The 22,399-nt window shown below is 37.7% G+C and overlaps 1 protein-coding gene across 1 annotated transcript; it reads right to left on the bottom strand.

The window, feature by feature from the left end:
* Positions 1 to 3,604: 3,604 nt before the first annotated feature.
* LOC115230870 lies at positions 3,605 to 22,105 on the bottom strand. Its single transcript, XM_029800985.2, has 4 exons — positions 21,951 to 22,105; positions 18,856 to 18,933; positions 7,332 to 7,479; positions 3,605 to 5,187 (listed from the first exon to the last, which is right to left on the bottom strand). The coding sequence occupies exons 1-4, from the start codon at positions 22,057 to 22,059 to the stop codon at positions 4,254 to 4,256; spliced, it is 1,269 nt and encodes a 422-aa protein (XP_029656845.1). The 5' UTR covers positions 22,060 to 22,105; the 3' UTR covers positions 3,605 to 4,253.
* Between the last annotated feature and the right edge of the window lie 294 nt (positions 22,106 to 22,399).

Genomic DNA, 22,399 nt, shown 5'->3' with positions numbered 1-22,399 from the left:
AAAAAAAAAAAAAATAATAATAATAATAATAATAATTAATAGAAAGAGCACACTCTACTTTAATGTGTATTTAGGACGCCTGCACCCGGGTCTCACAGAAGTAGAAGCGCTACTGTTATTTTTTTTTCTCAATATTCCAAACCAACATAGTATTATTATTATTATTGTTGTTGTTGTTGAATGAATGAATAACAAAATTAATGACCAAAAAAAAAAAAAAAACAATGTTAGATTGATTAGGATGAAGCTGATGGTCCTGATGCTGATGATAATGATGAAGATGATGATAATGAAAGTGATAATGAAATTCAGTAATAGTTCTTCAAAGTTTATGATTGAAAAAAAAAAAAAAAAATAATAATAATAATAATTATAACAAAATGGTCAAAGCGAAGGTAATCAGATAAATTATTCAAAGTTTTCATAAATGTTACTGTGCTGTGAAACACAATCATGAAATACTAAATTCTTCCATTAATTATTGTCATTTTCTTTTCATTTTTTCATTTTGTTTTTTTTTTTCTGTAATGTTTTTTTTTTAATTTTGAGTCTTTAAATGTTTTTATTTATTTATTTATTTATTTTTTTTTTAAATAAAGTCTATATTTTTAACCTCAGCTGTTTCCTGAAGAATTTTATTTTATTTTATTTTATTTTATTTTTTTTTCTTTCTTTTTCTAAAGCTGGTGCTCTGGGACGCCTAAACATAACCATCCATGATAAAGGACATTAGACATCCATGTTACCAACACAGTTTTAATAGTCTTGTTCTTGTTGTTGTTGCTTGGATGAAAATAACAATTGAAAATGTTTTGGTAGGTTGGTTTGTTTGTTTGTTTGTTTGTTTTTGTTTTGAATATTGATGAGAATAAAAAAAAAATGTAATCAATAAAATTTTTAAGAATTCACAGATAACCGATGAAGAAAAAAAACAAACAAAAAACAAACAAGATGGAACAATGAATGAAAGTTCTAGTAGCTTCCAAATAATTAATGCTTCTTCTTCTTCTATTCAAACAAAATAGCTTTTTTTTCTTTTCTTCCTCCAGAGCAGATTAGCCAGCTGTTTCATATTATCACAGCAGGTTATACATTTTTAAGGAGGAGGCGGCGGAGGAGGAGGAGGAGGAGGAGAGAGATATATGATTTGATAAAATTACCAAACAAGAAGTCATGACGACCTGAAATTATGGTGGTGGGGGGACCATAAAAAAAAACAAAAAAAAACACTCCAACGAGATCACAACTTAGACTCCTCCCCCAACATCGTTGCTCCCCCCTCCCCTACATTTTCTCCATTTCTTTACATGAATAATGAAACTAAGGGCCAATGGAAATACTGGGGAGAAAAGGGTGTTTTGTGTGTTTCTTGTATGTATATGCTTTAGTGAATGTGCTTGTGTGTCCATGCATACATATGTGTATGTGTGTGTGAATATATATACATATATATATATATATATAAATATATATACATACACACACTCATATATATATATTGTATTTCTCCAATAAATAAATGAACCTTGAAAAATTTGTTTCTTTTATAACACATTCTGAGTTCAGAGTCTCAAGATTATTATTTTTAGCATCATCATCATCATCATTGTCATCATCAATAGCCATATTTAGAATTGTTGCCCTCATGTTAATTCTAAGAACATTGATGAAAGTCCCACAAGTATCTGAAGAACTTTGTTCACAGTCAGTTCAAACAGAGCCGAAGACATTTTCATAAAATTTCCTGGTAAGTTTTACTGCAGCACGTGAACAACTTTGTGATCATCAGAGAGCAGTGCAAAACTTTTCCTAGCAATTTCATAAATTATTATGATTCATAATTTTTTTTTTGTTCTGTTTTGTTTTGTTTTAAGCTATATTAAAATCCTATATTTAAAACATCACATGAAATAAAAACACTGCACACCAATCAGAACACACATCATTTCTGCCTGTTCTTCAATTTAATTGTTAATTAAAATTAAATACAGTATACCTCATTAAGTTTTAAACTGTATCAAATGTACATCGAATACAAATGTTTTTAAGAGATAATTTGATTGAAATACATGCCTAAGTCAAATCTAAATGATATGTATCTTATGGTATAGTTGCAAGTTTGACACACAGTTCAGTTTTATGATCTTGCTACTAATGGGTTTTTTTCTCAAATCAAATTGCATTGTATATAGCCTTCATCATCAAGTGAGGTACACACTTGGTTTTCTGCAAACTGAAAAGATGCTTCTTTCACTTTACTACCTTGGGACGCTATGACAAGAGCAATGCAGATGATTTGATTTGAAGAATGTATGAGAACCATCTATGTTAAGGTTAGGTTTTCTCAAGAGTTCCACCTGAATGCAGAGGAATCTTAAGGAGTTTCTCATTTGTTCCGGAGACATTTTGACAGAGTATGCAACTGCTTATAACTGAGTGTGTGTGTGTGTAAACATGCAACTATAGGCAGATATATATATGTCAATGTATGTTTGTGTGTGTGTATATATATATATATATATATATATATAAACTTTGGTACGTGGTGAAGCAAATCGTTGCTGAACCCTATTTATAAAGTATATATAATATATATATATATATATATATTCATTCATATGCACATGCATATATACTCACACACATATACTAACATATATGCACACCTACATATACATACATACAGCTATATGCCTACACACACGCAATACAAACATACACACAGACATATATATATATAGTCATACATACATACACACTTGCATATAAATATATTTATATATTTACAACCAAACATATTGGTATATAATCATATATATATATAGAGTCTACATGTTTGTGTGTATGTGTATGCCTGTATATATATGTATATATAAACCTTAGGGAATAATAATTTGTAATAATAATAATAATAATAATATATACATATATATATATATATATTGAGAGAGCTCTTCAGAACTCGTGATACAAAAATTTCATAAGCAGACTATATGATGCCTATGTCGCTCAATAACCAATAACGTTACTGGTGATGGCAGTACAGTAAGGTGTACAGTTTGAAGTCACTAAGCTACACAGACACATACACACACATTCATATATATATATATATATATATTTCATACACATGTAAACACACACACATATTCACAGACATATATATATATACATGTAAGTATATGTTTATATATACTGATAGAATAATAATAATAATAGTGATAATGATGATGATGATGTATGTATTTGTTTGTATATGTATATATATATATATATATATATATATATATATATATACACACACACGTACACATTTATGCACACATACACAAATGCATATTTACATGTCTATATGTGTATGTATGTGTATACACACATTGATATTTACATACATGTTTATATGTGTGTGTGTGTGTATGAATATATATATATATATATATATACACATATATATACGTATGAGTATGCTTGTATGTGATGATGTCATCATCTGTGAAACTGAGTGGGGTGTACCATGGTAGTTGTGGGTGTATATGCGGGTGGGGTTTCTCTCACTATGGCCATATAACTTTAAACTGAGCAGCTACAGAAATTTCATAGTCTCTTTTTGCTTTCTATTTAATTTTATGAATAATAAGGAGTTGCGATAGCCGAGCAGATAAGGAGTTTGCCCCTCTGGCGAAATCGTCACTTTGCATCCTGTGTCACAGGCGCCAAAATCACTACTACTTGGCTGGGCATGAACATCACTGCTTCTCCACACTTACATGACAGCATAGCAGGTAAGAATAGAGACGGTGAGCAAGTTAGTTGTGGAGCAACAAACAAAATGGAAATTGACAAGAAGTTTGACGGTCTACTATGCCGAGAGTTTAATAATCCGATTCGTCATTGACACGAGAAGGAATTAATTAAAGGAAACATTTAAATAGCATCTATGTTGTATCTACGTACATATTTACCGAAATCACTCTTAAATAACCCAGATCTTACATCGATATATATATACATGCATACATCTACGTCAATAGTGAGATGTATATAAATGCTTTAGAAAACACATACAGAACACAGCATCTGTCCACACAGACAAACCTTCTAACCAACCAGCTAACCAAGCCAGCCAGCCAGCCAGCATTTTATAGCATTGCATGACTCCACCTCACTTTCTTCTTTTCTCGCTTCTATTTAGCTCCCATCACATATGAAGCCTATGCATCATTTATTTCTAAGCTAATTCTTGTACATTTTGGTCATCGATCGATCACAACTGAAGGTTCCGACTGAACCTGACTTTTCTCGTCGTAATTCAAAGATTCGGTAAAAGTCTGTGAGGAATCTTTCATGGATGTCCGTGTGTTTTTGCTTCGCTCTTTGATGACATCGCCCTGGTCGATGCGCAGAGCTTTGTAGCAGTCTTCGGGTGGCGCCCCGACTTCAATGGTGAAATGTCGATTGTGATGTAATGTAGTCGAAGCCGTGTCGGTCTTCGAACTGGAGAAAACTGTGTCAAATGCAACATGGTTTGAGGTACGAGCAGTATATTTCTTGTTAAAGGATAGTGTCCGAATGGAAGAAGATTCTGTTGAAGTGGGTTTAAAATTGGTCTTTTCACTGTTATCACATATGGGAATCACAGACTGAGCTGCGATGTTAGTCTGCTTTGACATCTCCTGATACGGACTACTATTACTACTACTACTACTACTTTTCTCATTCAGAATTAAAACATCATCATCGGAGAGAGACACTGGACTAGGAGGCATATTACTGTCAAAACTGTCATTCGATCCAGCGTGATATTTTGCCGTCACTTTCGTCATGTTCGATACTGCTCGTAGGTCGTTTTCATTATCAATGTCGTTTATATTACTACTACAACTACTACTGCCGCTAGAGCTGTTCTTGGTATCATCAGAATGGGACTGCGTATGAAAGAGGTTCAAAACGTTTTTCTTTGATTTTTGAACAGCACTTAAAACAGCTGGATATTCCCGCAAATGTATTAAATCTATATCACTGTTTCCCGTTTCTATTTTTGATAAGGTGACTCCAAGACAAACCGAGTCGACCGTTTCTTTCAGGAATTCTTCGGGTTTCATTGTAAATATTGAGGAAGGACAGGCTTCCTTTAGTTCCTCACAGGTCAATCCAGTGCAGGTCGCTAAGTCTTGTACAGTGATGCACCTGCAACAAAAACAGAAAGGAAATTTTTTTTAAAAAATGAAGATAGTTATATATTCTTGTTAACATTTTCATTACCGTATTTATTCTGAGATGCTCTATTTTTCATTCAATTACTTTAGATACACAAAAAATTTGGTAAAATAATCTAGTTATCATTCATCTATTGTTAGGAACATAAATTGTGACTAAGGTTTAGTGGAAGATTTTAATTCAGAACTTTTGAAAACAAGACATTTGTACTACAAAGCCAGCGGTGATTTCAGCCAGGTTGGTATCGAAAGGGTTAAGAATTGTTTCTCTATTATATATTTTAACCCTTTTGTTACCATATTTCTGTTGAGGAGATATTCTGTGTTCCTTTCAATCAATTTTAAATATAACAAAGAATTTAGTAAAATAACTTAGTTATCATTCATCTAGTGTTAGGAACATAAATTGTAACTAAGGTTTAGTGGAAGATTTTAATTCAAAACTTATGAAAACAAGACATTTGTACTCAAAACCGGTTTCAGCCGGGTTGGTAACAAAAGGGTTAAAGTACATATATTTGTTATATTTTTCCAAAATTTGATTCAAGGACAACAATTCTGATAGGAGGAGACAAGTCAATTATTACATCTTAATTAAAATAACGAGTTTGCTACTAAAAATAATGACGTTCTGTGAAGCAGAATGGGTTAAACAAAATATTAAATAACCCAGAAATCGCGATACACAGATATTGTTTTGAGCTGAGTGGGAATGCTAGATCCCCTTGTTCGAAAATGTAAGGACACAGATTGTGTCGTATAGCCAGCTGGAAACGATGTCTCTTGGGGCTAAATTACAGCAATATTAGTCCTAAACCAGGACTGCCATGTTATGTTGGCAAATAATCTTTGCTACAAAATATTTTCTCTTTACAAACATAAATTATTGTACACACACAGACACATGTATGTATATATTTTGCTTAGGCATCAGCATCATTATTCTATGTCCATTTTCCATGCTGTCATGGGTTGGATGGTTTGAGAGGAACTGACCAGCTGGGGAGCTGTCTGTTGTGGAATGGTTTCCATGGCTGGATGCCGTTCCTAATGCCAACCACTTTACAGAGTGTGCTGGGTGCTTTTTATGTGCCACTGCCATGGGTGCATTTTATGTGGCACTGGCACCTGCAAAGGACAAGCCTGTATGTATGGATGACTGCAGATACTAATAATCTGGTGTTAGCACTTAATATTCAAATACTTAAGGGGAAAGGAAAAAGTGTTAGTTACGTACAGAGCATGAATAATATAACTGACAAAGGAACAAGAAATTATGTAATAAGCTTCATTAGTATATGTTTGAACCCCTGGTTTGTTGGCTCACCATTTCCTGGTGGTTTCTTGCTGCTGGCGCCTCCAGAGGGGAGTAATATTATCGTTGAAGGTGCAAAATAGTGTTTTAGCCCTCTGGCTGATGACTGTTGAGGATTTGGTGACCTTCTGTGTCTGAGCTGTCCTACCGGCACGTGAAAAACAACATTTAAGTGTGGTCGTTGCCAGTGCCGCCGGACTGGTTCCTGTGCAGGTAGCACGTAAAAAACACCTCTTGAGCGTGGTCATTGCCAGAACCGCCTGACTGCTGTCACGTAAAAGCACCCACTACACTCTCGGAGTGGTTGGCATTAGGAAGGGCATCCAGCTGTAGAAACTTTGCCAGATCAGATTGAATCTGGTGCAGCTTCTGGCTCATCAGTGCTCAGTCAAACCGCCCGACCCATGCCAGCATGGAAAGCGAACATATATATATATATATATATATATATATCTGGAGGCGCAATGGCCCAATGGTTAGGGCAGCAGACTTGCGGCCGTAGGATCACAGCTTCGATTCCCAGACCGGGAGTTGTGAGTTTATTGAGTGAAAACACCTAAAGCTCCACGAGGCTCCAGCAGGGGGTTGTGGTGACCCCTGCTGTACTCTTTCGCCACAACTTTCTCTCACTCTTTCTTCTGTTGGCCTGCTCGCTTATCCAGCGGGGTGGTGTCATTTGAAGGCTAAAACAGTGCAAAGTGCATTGTGACCAGCGATGTGTAGCAACATCTGATAGCCTGGTCGGTCACGGTGATGTATGTATGTATAATTGTATATATAACTGTAAGAGTTGTACTCACTTCTCCTCTTGTTTAGATCGCAGTGTTACAGCGTTCAGAGGAAAGTCATCAAACTTGAAGATTTCTTCATCAGTTACGTCTTTTGGATCTGGGTCAGATGGAATATCGGCAAAGATAGGATTTCCACTATTCACTTCCCTGTCAAAAGCTGAATAAATAAAAATAAAATGAAATGAAATATAATAATAAATAAAATTACCATTTCTAACAATAGAACAAAACCTGAAATTTTAGAGAAAGGAAGTCAGCTGATTACAAAAACCCCAGGATTCCTCAGGAATCCATAAAATAAACACTTGAATATAGAGGGATTTGAAACCAGTATATAATGAATCGTAACTAAATATCACAAGATGCTTTGATGCTTTATTTATTCTACCTATCTGGCACATTTTAATGGTCTGTAATATAGCCACAAGGTCTCCAATTTGGGTGTTAGGGGTTAGTTGATTTAATCAACCCAGCATTTTATTTGCCCCCCCCCCACAAGGATGAAATAGAAAATTGATCAGAGTATGATTTGAACTCAGAACTTAAGGAGCCAGAAAACACATTGGTTTCAAATTTTGGCACAAGGCCAGCAATTTCTAGTGGTGGGGAGTCGATTACATCAAACCCCAGTGTTCAATTGGTACTTATTTTATTGATCCCTGGAAGGATAAAAAACAAAGATGATGTAGGAGGAATTTGAATTCAGAACGTAAAGACAGACAAAATACTACTAAGCATTTTGCCTGGCATGCTAACGATTCTGCCAGCTCACCAACAAGAAGAAATTTTGCAAAGCATTTTGTTCAATGCTCTGTAATGATTGTCAATCCATTGTTCTAATAATACCAAAAAAAAAAAAAAGGGAGCAAGATGACAATTGACAATAAAACATCCGATAGACGATACAAAGACAGACAGGAAAAAAGAAGGACGGGTCATTTGCAGCCTTCTCTCGTCAGTCAAGTTTCCAGATCATCCTTACAGTTTCGGCCGGTTACACTAGAGGCTGTTCAAATTTGGCTGGCCCGAAAAATCTAAGCTAAGAGCATTAAATTTTGGGGGTGAAAGCAAGCGAATGTGTACAACAAAGACAAAAAAAAAACGAGAAAATGTTACATAATTACAAATACAAATAACAAGAAAATAACATGTGTCTTTCGACCAATAAAGACGATTAAAGGCACAAGACCAACAAGTTTTAAGGAGATGCATTTTCTCGATTATGTCAACCTCAGGAACCTGACTAATATTGTATTTTATAGGGCCAGAAGGGATAAAATGCAAAGTCGACCTCGACGGGATTCGAACTCAGAATGTAAAGAGAAGGAAGAAATAGCGCAGGACGTTTTCTCCGATGCTCTCAAAGTTTTGTCAACCAACCGCCCTAACAACGATAACTGTAATAAAATTTCTTTGTATTGGCCAATTTTACAAATAAGTATAATAAATCGATGAACTCGATTTAATATTGGTGATTTCTGCATCGATCTCGAAAAACAAAAAAACAAAGGAGAGGACAAAAACACAGTAAGAGCGATCGAACTTTGAATACTGTAAGTCACACGGTATAGCTCTCTACCAACTGCGCCACCACGATCGCAACTGTCTTTACATAGCAGTTTTTAAAAAAATTTTTAAACAGGGAGGAAATTTATTTAAACAAGTATAAAGTAATACCAATAAAGACTATAAACACAAAGACAAAATAAATAAATAAATAAATAAAACGCGCACGAGCACACGCGCTTTCCCACTCCACTCTCCACACACACTGAGAATTAAAAGAATATCGGTGATTATAGCAGTTTGCCTTCCAATGAAATATAGGAGAGATTCTTTAATTTCCGGATCTAATTTGTTTTCCATTGAATAATTCCAAGTTCACATGTAATAATGCCCTAAAAAAAAAAACGTTGGATTCTGAGATAAATACGTTGGACTCCTGCTGAATAGCTTCTCCCCGGCGTCATCGCTATACATCCCGCCATCGCCTACTTCCAGTTCCTCCTTCTATTAGAAAAGACTATTTATTAAATTCCAGCGAATTAAACACTGAAACCGGTTCCACGAAGATAAGAATTGAACCTTTCGTAGTCTGCTGCTTCCGTGTTATTGTTTCTGATATTTTCTTAATACTTACATGTTCAAGTAATGACAAGAAATCGCTTCTTCCTTTCTTTCTTCCTGTCTCTACTCCATTCATGTATATATATATATATAATATATATATATATATATATATATATATATATATATATACGTATATATGTATATATATATATATATACGCATATATATATACACATATATATATACACACACACATATATACATATATATATACATACACACATTTATACATATATATATACATACACACACACATTTATACATATATATATACATACACACACACATTTATACATATATATATACACACACACACATTTATACATATATATATATATACACACATTTATACATATATATATATATATATACACACACATTTATACATATATATATATATATATACACACACATTTATACATATATATATACACACACATTTATATATATACATATATATATATACACACACACACATATATACATACATATATATATAAACACACACACATACATATATATATATATACATACACACACACACACACATACATATATGTATACATACATATATATATACATACATACACACACACACACATACATATATATATACATATATGTATTTCGGGATGAAATCTTGCAAAACGAATATATATATGTATGTAAGTATGTATATATATATAGAGAGAGAGAGAGAAGTGGGTGGCTTGAATACCTCAATAAATGTGTATGTATTTATGTATGTATTCACAGGGAGAAAACGAACCCGACAAGGAAAGGTTATATAGACCAACCATTTATTGCGGAGAGTTAATTGAAATAGAGCAAGCCTATCTGAAAACGCAGTCTGCCAGACAGAATAATATGCATGGAAACTTCCCCAACATTGGACGAGCGATAAACGCAATTGTCCACAAACCTCTTATCAAATAAACTTTACCCATTTCATGCTAATATTACGACGGACGGTCGTGGATAAAAAGAGACAGCTTTCTCAGGCAAAACGATTTAAAAGCTAGCCATCCCCCAAGGCTGTGATAACCTAATTGTATGTTTGCAGATTAATATGGTTCTATTCCGAGAAATCCCATTTCGTCTTGACTCTACCGGAAAGGAGAAATCAGTGAAGAGAAACTTTGATTAAAAATACCCTAGGGTGAAGAGGTCTTATTTTTTATTTATTATTATTTTTTTTCCGGCGAAAATATAACGATGATATAAAAGGGGTATAAGATTCTCTTTTAATTGGTGAAGGGAATTTTCGTTTTAAATTACCTAAAATATATGGGATATTAAACGATGTCACAATAATGACGAAAACTCGTCATAAAATTATATAATTAAAAAAAAATCCTTTTAGGCGCAGGCGGTAAGACGTTTCCTTCCCATCCACATGATTCCGGGTTCAACCCCACTGCGTGACACCTTGGGCAACTGTCTTCTACTCATGCTTAGGGCCGACCAAAGGCTTATGAGTGGATTTGGTACACGGAAACTGAAAGAAGTCCATCATATATACATATCAATGTGTGTGTTCCCCATTACCGTTTGTGGACCGCTGTTAGTATGTTTACGGCCCCGTAGTTTAGCGGTTCGGCAAAGTAGGTATCAGGCTTTAAAAGAAAATAAGTAATGGAGTCGATTCATTCGACTAATATTCCTCGAGGCGGTGCTCCAGCATGGCCGCAGTCTAATGACTGAAAGAAAAGGGTAAAAAGTAGCTATAGGCTGTTATACTTGTGTGCATGTGTGTGTGTATGCTCCAGTAAGCTAGCAGTTTGGCAGAAACGGTGGCGAGCTGGCAGAATCGTTAGCACGCCGGGCGAAATGCGTAGCCGTATTTCGTCTGCCGTTACGTTCTAAGTTCAAATTCCGCCGGGGTCGACTTTGCCTTTCATCCTTTCGGGGTCGATTAAATAAGTACCAGTTACGCACTGGCGTCGATATAATCGACTTAATCCGTTTGTCTGTCCTTGTTTGTCCTCTCTGTGTTTAGCCCCTTGTGGGTAGTAAAGAAATAGGTATTTCATCTGCCGCTACGTTCTGAGTTCAAATTCCGCCGAGGTCGACTTTGCCGTTCATCCTTTCGGCATCGATAAATTGCGTATCAGTTGCGTACTGGAGTTAATCTAATCGACTAGACCCTCCCACAAAATTTTCGGGCCTTCTCCCTAGAGCAGAAAAGAATATTTATGGTTTTCAGACAGCGAGCTGGCAGAATAGTTATCTAGCGGAACTTTTTGTCCGTGTGTACATCTTGAGATTAAATTCCGCCAGGTTCGACGTTGCATGTCATCCTTCCAGGGATCGATAAAATAAATACGAGTTGAACAGTTAGAGATCGATGTAATCGATTCACTCCCGTCCCCCAAATTGTTGGCCTCGAACGAAAATTTGAAATCAATATATATAGTTTAAGCCATGGTAGGCTGTGTCTACTTTGTCTCCCCAGACAGTTAATCTCCCTTATATTCACCCACCACATATACAAGCAGAGATCGCATAGCGTTGAACCAGACGAAAAACCTGTGAGCAGACGATACTTAGTAACGTGCTTAATCCGTTTTTAGACACTTAACATTTTAACCAGAACAATGCTTTTTATCAAGGACTCAAATTTTCAATGAGATTTCGTTGAATTTGTTTTCTCCAGTTACACTTCTATTCTAAATATTACCACGCTAAGACACACCAACACAGAAACTGTGTCAGGGCACTTCGAAGTATCCGCTTAAAACAAAAATGCGGTGAAGCCAACAACGATAGACAGCCAATGATATGTGTCCTTGTTTGTACTTAACTTAGCTGACTACAATGAGGACTTCTGAGATACCATCGATACTTTTAACCAAACGCAGCGACAATTGCAACAAAAAAGCTTTTGAAACGACTAAAGATGTCCCGGAAATTCTTCTGGGTAATAATGACGTCAGCATAGTACGAGCATCCGGTTTGTTCGGTTGGTGTGTAGCGCTAATTTAAACGCCTGATAGTTTAGATATGGTGAGAGAAAGGAAGATTTTACGGAAGTAAATGCAATTTTTTAGACAATGGGTTTAGTGTTGTATTCCTAGTGATTTTCTTTTTCTCATGAACTCGAATCAATTGCCAAAGACCTTCTTTAGTTTTTTTTTGTTTTGTTTTCACTATACCCCCCCCCCACCGCACATACACATATCTGTAAACACACATATGCATACAAAGACGTACACACACACACACACACATATATATATATATATATACATACATACTCACACACATACATACACAGACATATACTTATAAATACACAGACAGTCACGCACACGTATTTGTATTAGTATAACGCTGGAATCCAGAAACAATTCAACTTCAAGCAAAAAATTTTTTAGACTCACATATTTTAAAGAGGATCGGCAGAAATAAACAGTTAGAATATAAAACGGAAAAACAGGCAGTAAGAAATAAAACGAAAACTAAACAAAAGTAAAGGACTAAAAATGGTAGACAGGAATTTTATTATAACTTAGCAGAAATACTAGTTTGCTTTCATTCAGTTTGTGTATCTGTCTACCATTGTACAAACATCTCTAGCTCGCGTGGCAGATGGTGTAAAACTGTTGTGTTACATCGCTAAACTCAGTGAGTATTTAAGCAATGTACTTGTGGATAGTTAATGGGTTGGATGTGGTACTGATGAGAGAACAATAACTCTTGAAATATGTACATACACTTATTACCTATTTTTTTCTATCTCCGATCGCATTGTTTTTACATCAGTGCTCCGCAACCGGTATGCCGCAGCACACTGGTGTGCCACGAGGCGATGCTAGGTGTGCCGCAGTGTAACTTGAATATAATTTTTTACCCTCTATACTTTTCGTTACATTTTTAGTTCAAGTGTGCCACGGAATTATGAAAGGAATATAAGTGTGCCGCAAGTGAAAAAGATTGCGGAGCACTGGTTTACATGAACGTATTCGTAAATGAAACGTCGTGGTTTACAATGCTGGCCCTGAATCTCAATAAAATCTAGAGAGATAAACTTACAAGATGGTTACAAATTCATATCGGATACAATGGAGTATTTAGCAGGCCCCTCGCCAGATTTTGGTGCCTGGGTGTGCTTCAGAATATTATTTGGTGGGCACTACTTAGTAATAATGCTAAAAAGAAGTTTTGAAGTAAGTGAATCGCTGTGAATCTGAGGGTACACCATTGAATTGAGAGGGAGCAGTGCCGTCCAGTGACCCCCCCTTAGCGACGGAAATGGTAGTTAGAAATGTGTTAAACGAAAAAAAAAAAAAACCGGTTCATTCATAACCGAGAATATTTCAGAGAGACAGACATAGAACAAATGATTGCTTTAAATTCTATAACTACAACACTAGTTTCACATCTATCCTCACAATAATTCTTTCCCTCTCACTAATTCCCCCTTCCCCAAGCACACCAGGTCGATACTAGCGTCATCTGACTGGTTCACACAGAGTCCACACTCCCCCCCAATCACCTACCTATTATTTTTCCAGCCCCCCCTCCGCCCTCGCTAATTGAACGTATATCATACATATGTCTTCTGGTGACCCGCGAAAACACTTCTTCTCTTACCGTGGGTTTCAAATATTTGATTAGCAGGTTCAAACCTGCAGTGAGTGGGCCACCTAATTTAATTGGCTTTCTATCGACGTGAAACGAAGAAGGAATGTAGCAAGGGGAAGCAAACCATGATAAAGTCATTAAGCAGTTTATTATTTATAAGTTGGTCTCGTTAGAAAAAAATTCTCTGGTAGGAAACGGTGTTTATTTACAGAGACGGTTTATCAGAATGCTTATAGCTGTAGCTACTATATCTTATAGCTTATGTCAGCCAAGCACAAAAAAAACAACAAGAAATAAACAACCTACGATCATCTAAATATCCATAAATATTACAAAAGAAAAAGGAGGAGGGGGGTATAATTAAATAAATAAATGCTCTAATCTGGTCAAAGAACTGTTGTTGTTGTTGCTGTTGCTGCATGTAATATGACCAGTGAAGCTAACAGCGTTGATGACATTGCAAAGTTAACCAAAACATTTCAGCCCGGCTTGCAAGTTTACAAGCCGAGCTGTTTAGACAAACCCCGTCGCAGGAAACAGCTGCCGCACTCATCGCCCGTGGCAACCACACCCACTAAGCACGTTTCTATTGAATCATCGACTGGGTTAACTTGGTTTTTTTCGTGCCGCGAGGAAGAGGAGGAGGAGGAGACGGCGAAGAAGAAGAAGACGAAGGAAAAAAAGTAGAAAAAGATGATTATTATAGAAGAGAGAAAAAGATGATGATGATGATGATAAAGAAAAAAACAAGTAGGAAAAGATAAAGATGATGATGAAAAAGAAGAAAGAAAAGAAGTAGAAAAAGATGGTGATGATAAAGAAGGAAAGACGAAGAAGAGGAAGAAAAGGGAGATGATGAAGATAAAGAAGGATAAAAACAAGTACGAGAAGGCAAAGAATCATCATCATCATAAGAAGAAGAAAAAGAAAAAGAAGAAAAAGAAGAAGAAAAAAGAAGAAAAAGAAGAAAAAGAAGATTTTAAAAATGTATATAGAAGTTGTTGCTTTTAAGTCTTTGATGTGAAAGAAAAATATAAAGAAGAAAAAAAAAACGAAATAAACAGACCCCCCCCTCGTCACCCTACCCCACCCCACCGATAAAGCAGGTTTGGAAGAGATAATGTTCTGTAGATGTTTCAAGGGCTAAAAAGAGATCAAGTCGTGAACTTGTAAGAAGAGCTCTCTAACCTTGTTACAGACGGAAACATACGTTTCCCCGACCGTGTAAGATACACAGATTTACAAATTCAGGAAGAAAAAAACAGAAAAAAAGAAAAACCCCGCTTATAATTGGTTAATCTCTTTTTTAACAAGATATATATATATATATATCTTTTTCTTTGCTATAAATATTTTTTTTCTTTTGGTGGCGGGGAGAAGTAACAGAAAATTGTTACTTTTTGTTCCGTTTCATACGATTTAAATGGTTTAAAATAAAGCGAGTTACGTCAAAGTGAGAGTAGAAAAACGCTGCCAGACATATACATACGAAGGTGGGCTGAAAAAGTTCATAGGCTTCACTATGAAGGAATGGTGCTAGAGCTGTGAAATTTTGCAGGCATCAATTTCAACATCTCTTATTAATATCTGCATTGTTTCTTTCCAGGTAAACTGACATCTGACGGTTCAAAGAAGACTTGGAAAGTAACTAGTAGCGACATCTCCTTGAAAATGGACAAAATTTGATATTGTGGTGCTATCAAGTACATGTAGAAAAAGGGTCTAGCCATTAAGAACATTCATGCTGACATGGTTTGCTTTATTAGGTGACGAATGAGGTTCCAGCTTTATCAATAGTGCAAAGAGGGCAGCTTGTACTCTCATCTGCATTCGTAGATTTTGTTATGAGAAATATACTATATTATTGATCGAAAGAAGAGGGGGGCCTTGGGATTTTAGTGTCATTCTCAGAGACAGTCACATAAAAGGTAAGATTTTACTGGCTTCACTCAACGGTAGGCGCTTCTTGCAGTTTCCGTTTACAAGAGTCACTCACAAGGCTTTGGCCGTCCCGAGGCTAGGTACCACTTAGAGGAACTGACCCGAAGCCATTTGGTATATACCAAAGCGTTGTGACAGAGTCTGAGTAATTTCCAGTTCATTTGCCAGTTTATCACACTAAAGGAAATGGCGGCGAACTGGGGAGAATCATTGGCACGACGGGCAAAATGATTGGCACCATTCAAACGTGACCGTTACCAGCGTCGCCTTAATGGCACTTGTGCCGGTGGCACGTGAAAAAAATTCGAGCGAGGTCGTTGCCAGTGTCACTGGACTGGCTCCTGTGCAGGTGGCACGTAAAAAAAACACTTGAGCGCGGCCGTGCCAGTACCGCCTGACTGGCCCTCGTGCCGGTGGCACGTAAAAGCACCTACTACTCTTTCGGAGTGGTTGGCATTAGGAAGAGCATCTAGCTGTAGAAACTCTGCCAGATCAAGATTGGAGCCTGGTGCAGCCATCTGGTTCTCCAGTCCTCAGTCAAATCGTCCAACCCATGCTAAACGACAATGAAGATGATTTGTGCTTCTGTGTTCAAATTCCGTACCAATTGATCAGTGGGGTCAATGAATTCAACTACCCAACCCCTTGAAAATTTCAGGCCTTGTGAATATAGCAAACAGAACTGTTCGTAAAGAAAATGGCGGCGTGCTGGCAAAATAGCGGCATATCGATCGTCTCTGTGTTTCTGTGTTCAAATTTCGCCAAGGTCGACATTGCGTTTTATCATTTTGGGGGTCGATGAAATAAGTACCAGTTGAATACTGGAGTCGATTTATTTGATTAGCCCCCCTCCCCGAAAATTTCAAGCTTTTGCGCTTTGTAGCAGAAATGGATTATTAGTAATGAAAACAGGAAGTTGTTGTTAACAGAACCATTCAAACAGAAATTCAGTTGAAACATCACTTGTAATAATTAAAGAGAAACCGTTACTTAAAATAAGGCGGCGAGCTGGCAGAATCGTTAGCACGCCGGGCGAAATACGTAGCCGTAATTTCGTCTGCCGTTACGTTCTGAGTTCAAATTCCGCCGAAGTCGACTTTGCCTTTCATCCTTTCAGGGTCGATAAATTAAGTACGGCGATCTTTCGTCTCTAGTAGACCTTTCCGTCCACTTCCGTAAAAAATTTTTTTTTTTTACATATAGGCTTGCGGAACTTTTGAAGTAATATACATACATATACACATACACCGAGTAAAAAATTTCAGTTATCTCTCTCTTCACACATTACTCGTTTCTTCACACACTAACAGAAGCACTTCACTTACACAACATACTGTCTGTCTCCCACACCCCTCAAACACACATACATCAATGCTTCACATGCACGGTAACTTCGAAAGAACTTCCCTCGTCATACAATCGCTTTCTCTTAGTCTCTTTCGCTCTCATTACTTCAAAAGTTCCCGCAAGCCCATATGTAAAAAAAAAATTTTTTACGGAAATCGACGGAAAGGTCTACTAGAGACGAAAGATTGCCATTAAGTACTAGTTACGCAGTGGGGTCGATATAATTGACTTAATCCCTTTGTCTGTCCTTGTTTGTCCCCTCTGTGTTTATCCCCTTGTGGGTAGTAAAGAAATAGATATTTCGTCTACCGCTACGTTCTGAGTTCAAATACCGCCGAGGTCGACTTTGCCTTTCATCGTTTCGGGGTCAATTAAATAAGTACCAGTTACGCACTGGGGTCGATATAATCGACTTAATCCCTTTGTCTGTCCCCTCTGTGTTTAGCCCCTTGCGGGCAGTAAAGAAATAATAAACCTTCACTTAAAATACGGAGAATTATAGAAAATAGTATTGAGTTCAATTCCCATCAAAGACGACATTGCTTTTAATTGTTCTGGTAACGGTGGTGGGGCGGTCGATATAAATAAATAGCAAACAAATGTTAAGGCAGCGGGCGAGCAGAATCGTTTGCCCATCAGACAAAATCCTGGCGAATCAAGTACTGGAGTTGATATAATCGATTTGTCAACTTCCCTTCAAAATAGCTACCCCTGAACCCTGCAACAGGGGGGTGTGCCCCGCCGAGAGAGGGGTAGTGTGATCGCGATCACTTAAATATAACGAAAACTGGATCACCGGCCCTAAAAAGATCAAGTACTCGGATCGATTTAAACGAATGGTTTTTAGTCGTACAACCGACCCCAGTGCTAAATTCATCTTTAAAGCCTAGCACTTATTCTATCATTCTCTTTGACCGAAGCGCTAAGTTACGGAGACGTAAACAAAGCAACATCGATTGTTGAGTGGTTATGGGGGGGTACAAACACAATACATACACACATGCACGCGCCCTCGTGCCGGTGGCATGTTAATAGCACCCACTACACTCACGGAGTGGTTGGCGTTAGGAAGGGCATCCAGCTGTAGAAACACTGCCAGATCAGACTGGAGCAGCCTCCTGGCTTCCCCAGACCCCGGTCGAACCGTCCAACCCATGATAGCATGGAAAACGGACGTTAAACTATGATGATACACACACACACACACAGACACGATGGACTTCTTTCAGTTTCTACCGACCGGATCCACTCTCAAGGTTTTGATTGGTCCGATGCTATAACGGAAGACATTTGCCCAAGGTGCGCCATGCACTGGGACTGAACTCGAAACATGTGGTTGCGAAGCAAGCTTCCTAACCACACAGCCACTAAAGAACTTCCGTTTCCCAATTAATTTATTTTTGCTTGCTTTTGATCGCTGACTAAACGCCTGAAAATTAAGCCAAATCGTAGAAATTAGGTAGCCTCCAGAGGTATGCGGCTCTAGTTTCCAAGTCGAACTACATATGCAGCCAGACATAAAGCTTACCTTTAATATCCCATGATCCGTGAAATTCCCACGGTGTAACAGCGTGGTTGTCGTCTCCATTCAAATCATTAATATAATCTGAAAATAGAAAAGCGTTGGCCGTTAGTCACGGTTCATTGGTGTTGTGTGAAGTGAGGAGAGAAAACTGAATCACTTGCACACGCATACAGACACAAACACAGAGACTTCGAAGCAAAGATAAATACACACACACACATATATATATGGCCTAGTGGTTAGGGCAGCGGACTCGCGGTCGCAGGATCGCGGTTTCGATTCTCAGACCGGGCGTTGTGTGTGTTTATTGAGCGAAAACACCTAAAAGCTCTACGAGGCTCCGGCAGGGGGTGGTGATCCCTGCTGTACTCTTTCACCACAATGGCGGTGCCCCAGCATGGCCACAGCTCAAGAGCTGAAACTGGAAAAACAAAAACAAAAACAATATACACACATAGTGGCAGAGATAATTTGTATACGACTAGTTATGTATGGAAATACAATGGATGGTGCTGGGCAAAGAACTAAACGTACATATATATATAAAAAAATATATGTGTGTGTGAATGTGCGTATACACATACTCACAGATAGGTCTATATATTTATATAAGCATGCAACATCTTTTCTTGTACATTTTGTTAAACACATGCATTCGCACGTGTGCGGTGCGAATAAAAAATGTACAAGAAAAATTTTAAGTATATATATATCAAAATTTCAAGTACGTCTGTGTGCGCATGAGTGTATATATGTATATATAATACGCACGTGAGTAGGTGTGTGTATATACATACATACATATATATATAATTTAAAGCATAATTTGAAATATATAGTCATAAAACCTATAAAACGAAACACACACAAACACACATAAGTATGTATGTACGTACATCATAACACAACCAAAGACAAGCTACAAGCGATATGAAAATTAATAAGAGATCTGAATAGAATTACTGACGCCCGTCTATGACGGTATAGAAAAGGGTACTATGACAGAAAGGGAAGAAGCGGCAAAGACACTAAAATGTTGTGCTGAAGTTTTTAGACTATTAGTTTGATGCTTAAGGCGGCGAGCTGGCAGAAACGTTAGCACGCCGGGCGAAATGCGTAGCCGTATTTCGCCTGCCGTTACGTTCTGAGTTCGAATTCTGCAGAGGTCGACTTTGCCTTTCATCTTTTCGGAGTCGATAAATTAAGTACCAGTTACGCACTGGGGTCGTTATAATCGACTTAATCCGTTTTTCTGTCCTTGTTTATCCCTTCTGTGCTTAGCCTCTTGTGGGTAATAAAGAAATAGGTATTTCGTCTGCCGTTACGTTCTGAGTTCAAATTCTGCAGAGGTCGACTTTGCCTTTCATTCTTTCGGCGTCGATAAATTAAGTACCAGTTACGCACTGGGGTCGATATAATCGACTTAATCCGTTTTTCTGTCCTTGTTTGTCTCCTTGTGTTTAGCCCCTTGTGGGTAGTAAAGAAATAAGAATGGTTAAGCACGCCGAGCAAAATACTTAACGGCATTTCTTTCGTCTTTACGTTCTGAGTTCAAAATTCCGCCGAGGTCGACTTTGCTTTTCATCCTTTCGAGGTTGGTAAATTGCGTACCAGTGACACACTGGGGCCGCAGTCAAATGACTGAAACAAGTAAAAGAGTACGGCCCGCCTGATGAGGACTCATGCGGCCCGTTTCAATTAACTAATTGATTAATCAATTAACTAACTGATTATTTGATTTAATCGCTATGTCAATCAATCGACTATGTTTGTCAAAGCCCTTTCGCGACCTCATCAATGCCATGCCCTCTCTACTTCAAACCGAACGATTAATAAAAAGAACTGATTAGCTAATTAGTTAAAGGGTTAACCTACTGACTAGTAATAACAAAAGAAGTGAAACAGAACCAGTGCACGTACTTATTATTGGTGTAATTACCCACCCGATATACAACAACACAAAATTAAACGCTTACAGGTTTGGAGTACTGGTGCGAAAAAGGTAGCGAAATAAAGAGGTCAGGGTGTTCTTTATATAGAAGGCAGGTCACGAAAACGACAAGAGTGAAGGATATTGGGGGATATAGAAACTAGGGAAATAGGGAAGGGTTGCTGAAATGGTAGACGAGACATGAATGACGGCCGAGATGAAAGACAACCAACAATAACCAACAAGTAAAAAACGAACACGAGTAAATGAAAAAATGTAACATTGTGGGAGAGGAATGTATATTGATGTATATGGCTAAAAGTGATAAGATTACGTTGTATGAATAATAGTTGTGGAGAGTATGTCTCCACCGGTCCATTTATAGGGTATCACCTTACTACTGACATGAATACATCGGCGTGTGGTGTATTCATTTCAGAGTCCACTCCTACTTGGAGATACGGGTGGGTGCCTTACGTGTAAAGCAGTTGGTGAACTATATAACAACAATAACAATAATAATAATACACCTTGGGCAAGTGTCTACTATAGCCTCGGACCGACCAAAACCTTGTCGGTGGATTTGGTAGACGGAAACTGAAAGAAGCCCGTCGTGTATATTTATATGTATGTGTGTATATGTTTGTGTGTCTGTGTTTGTCCCCACTCCCCCAACATCGCTTGACAACCGATGCGGGTGTGTTTACGTCCCCGTAACTTAGCGGTTCGGCAAAAGAGACCGATAGAATAACGCACTAGGCTTACAAAGAATAAGTTCTGGGGACGATTTTAAATAATCGATAAATAAGTCAAGATATGTAAAAAGCACCACGTAAAAAGCAACGTGCCGACGCCACGTAAAAGGCACCCGTGCCCACACCAGGTAAAAAACCACCTGTGCCGGCGCCATGTAAAAAAACACCCGCGCCCGAGCGACTTAAAGAGCACCCGTGCTGGCTTCACGTAAAAAGCATCCAGTATGCTCCGTAAAGTTGTTGGCGATAGGAAGGGCATCCAGCCGTAGACACCATGCCATAGAAATTGGTGCAACCCTCCGGATTTCCAGCTCCTGACAATTGTTCAAACAATGCCAGCATGGAGAAAGGTCGTATGATGATGATGATGAGGAGGAGGAGGAGGAAGAGGATGTAGAAAGTTGCCTGCTTACCTTTCAGTAAGTTAATCATTTTCCCTGACCTGGCGATCTTTATCGGGGACTTTCCACTGTAAGTGGTCAAGAGAGGGTCCGCACCGAACGCTAGCAGTAACCGTACCATTTCCAGATGGTCGTTTTCCACTGCATCATGAATTGGTCTGAAAAATAACACAACACAAGAAACACATTAGCCATGAAATGAAGAAAATATTTACACATAATACTAGAATAATGTTCAAATCAGGATAATCAACCAATTAAATCAACAAAACTAGTAAAAGTAGCAGTGTAGCACTTACAGAGCTACTACACCGCCTGATGAGAAGTCGACTCCTGCATTCGGAGACGGAGCACAGCAGCACTTTCAATACACAAATATTTCTTTACTACCCACAAAGGGCTAAACACAGAGAGGACAAACAAGGACAGACAAACGGATTAAGTCGATTACATCGACCCCA

The sequence above is a fragment of the Octopus sinensis genome, unplaced genomic scaffold (genome assembly GCF_006345805.1).
Source record: "Octopus sinensis unplaced genomic scaffold, ASM634580v1 Contig16608, whole genome shotgun sequence".
Lineage (NCBI taxonomy): Eukaryota > Metazoa > Mollusca > Cephalopoda > Octopoda > Octopodidae > Octopus > Octopus sinensis.
The sequence above is the reverse complement of the archived record's forward strand: the minus strand, read 5'-3'. Positions and strand labels throughout refer to the sequence as shown.

Bases quoted from the DNA above. Each gene is read 5' to 3' on its own strand.
- LOC115230870 (XM_029800985.2), bottom strand. From the start codon at position 22,059: ATGGTACGGTTACTGCTAGCGTTCGGTGCGGACCCTCTCTTGACCACT. The intron at 18,934-21,950 runs GTAAGCAGGCAA...TTCTATTTTCAG, and splicing joins AATGATTAACTTACTGAAAG to ATTATATTAATGATTTGAAT. The intron at 5,188-7,331 runs GTGAGTACAACT...TTTTTGTTGCAG, and splicing joins CGATCTAAACAAGAGGAGAA to GTGCATCACTGTACAAGACT.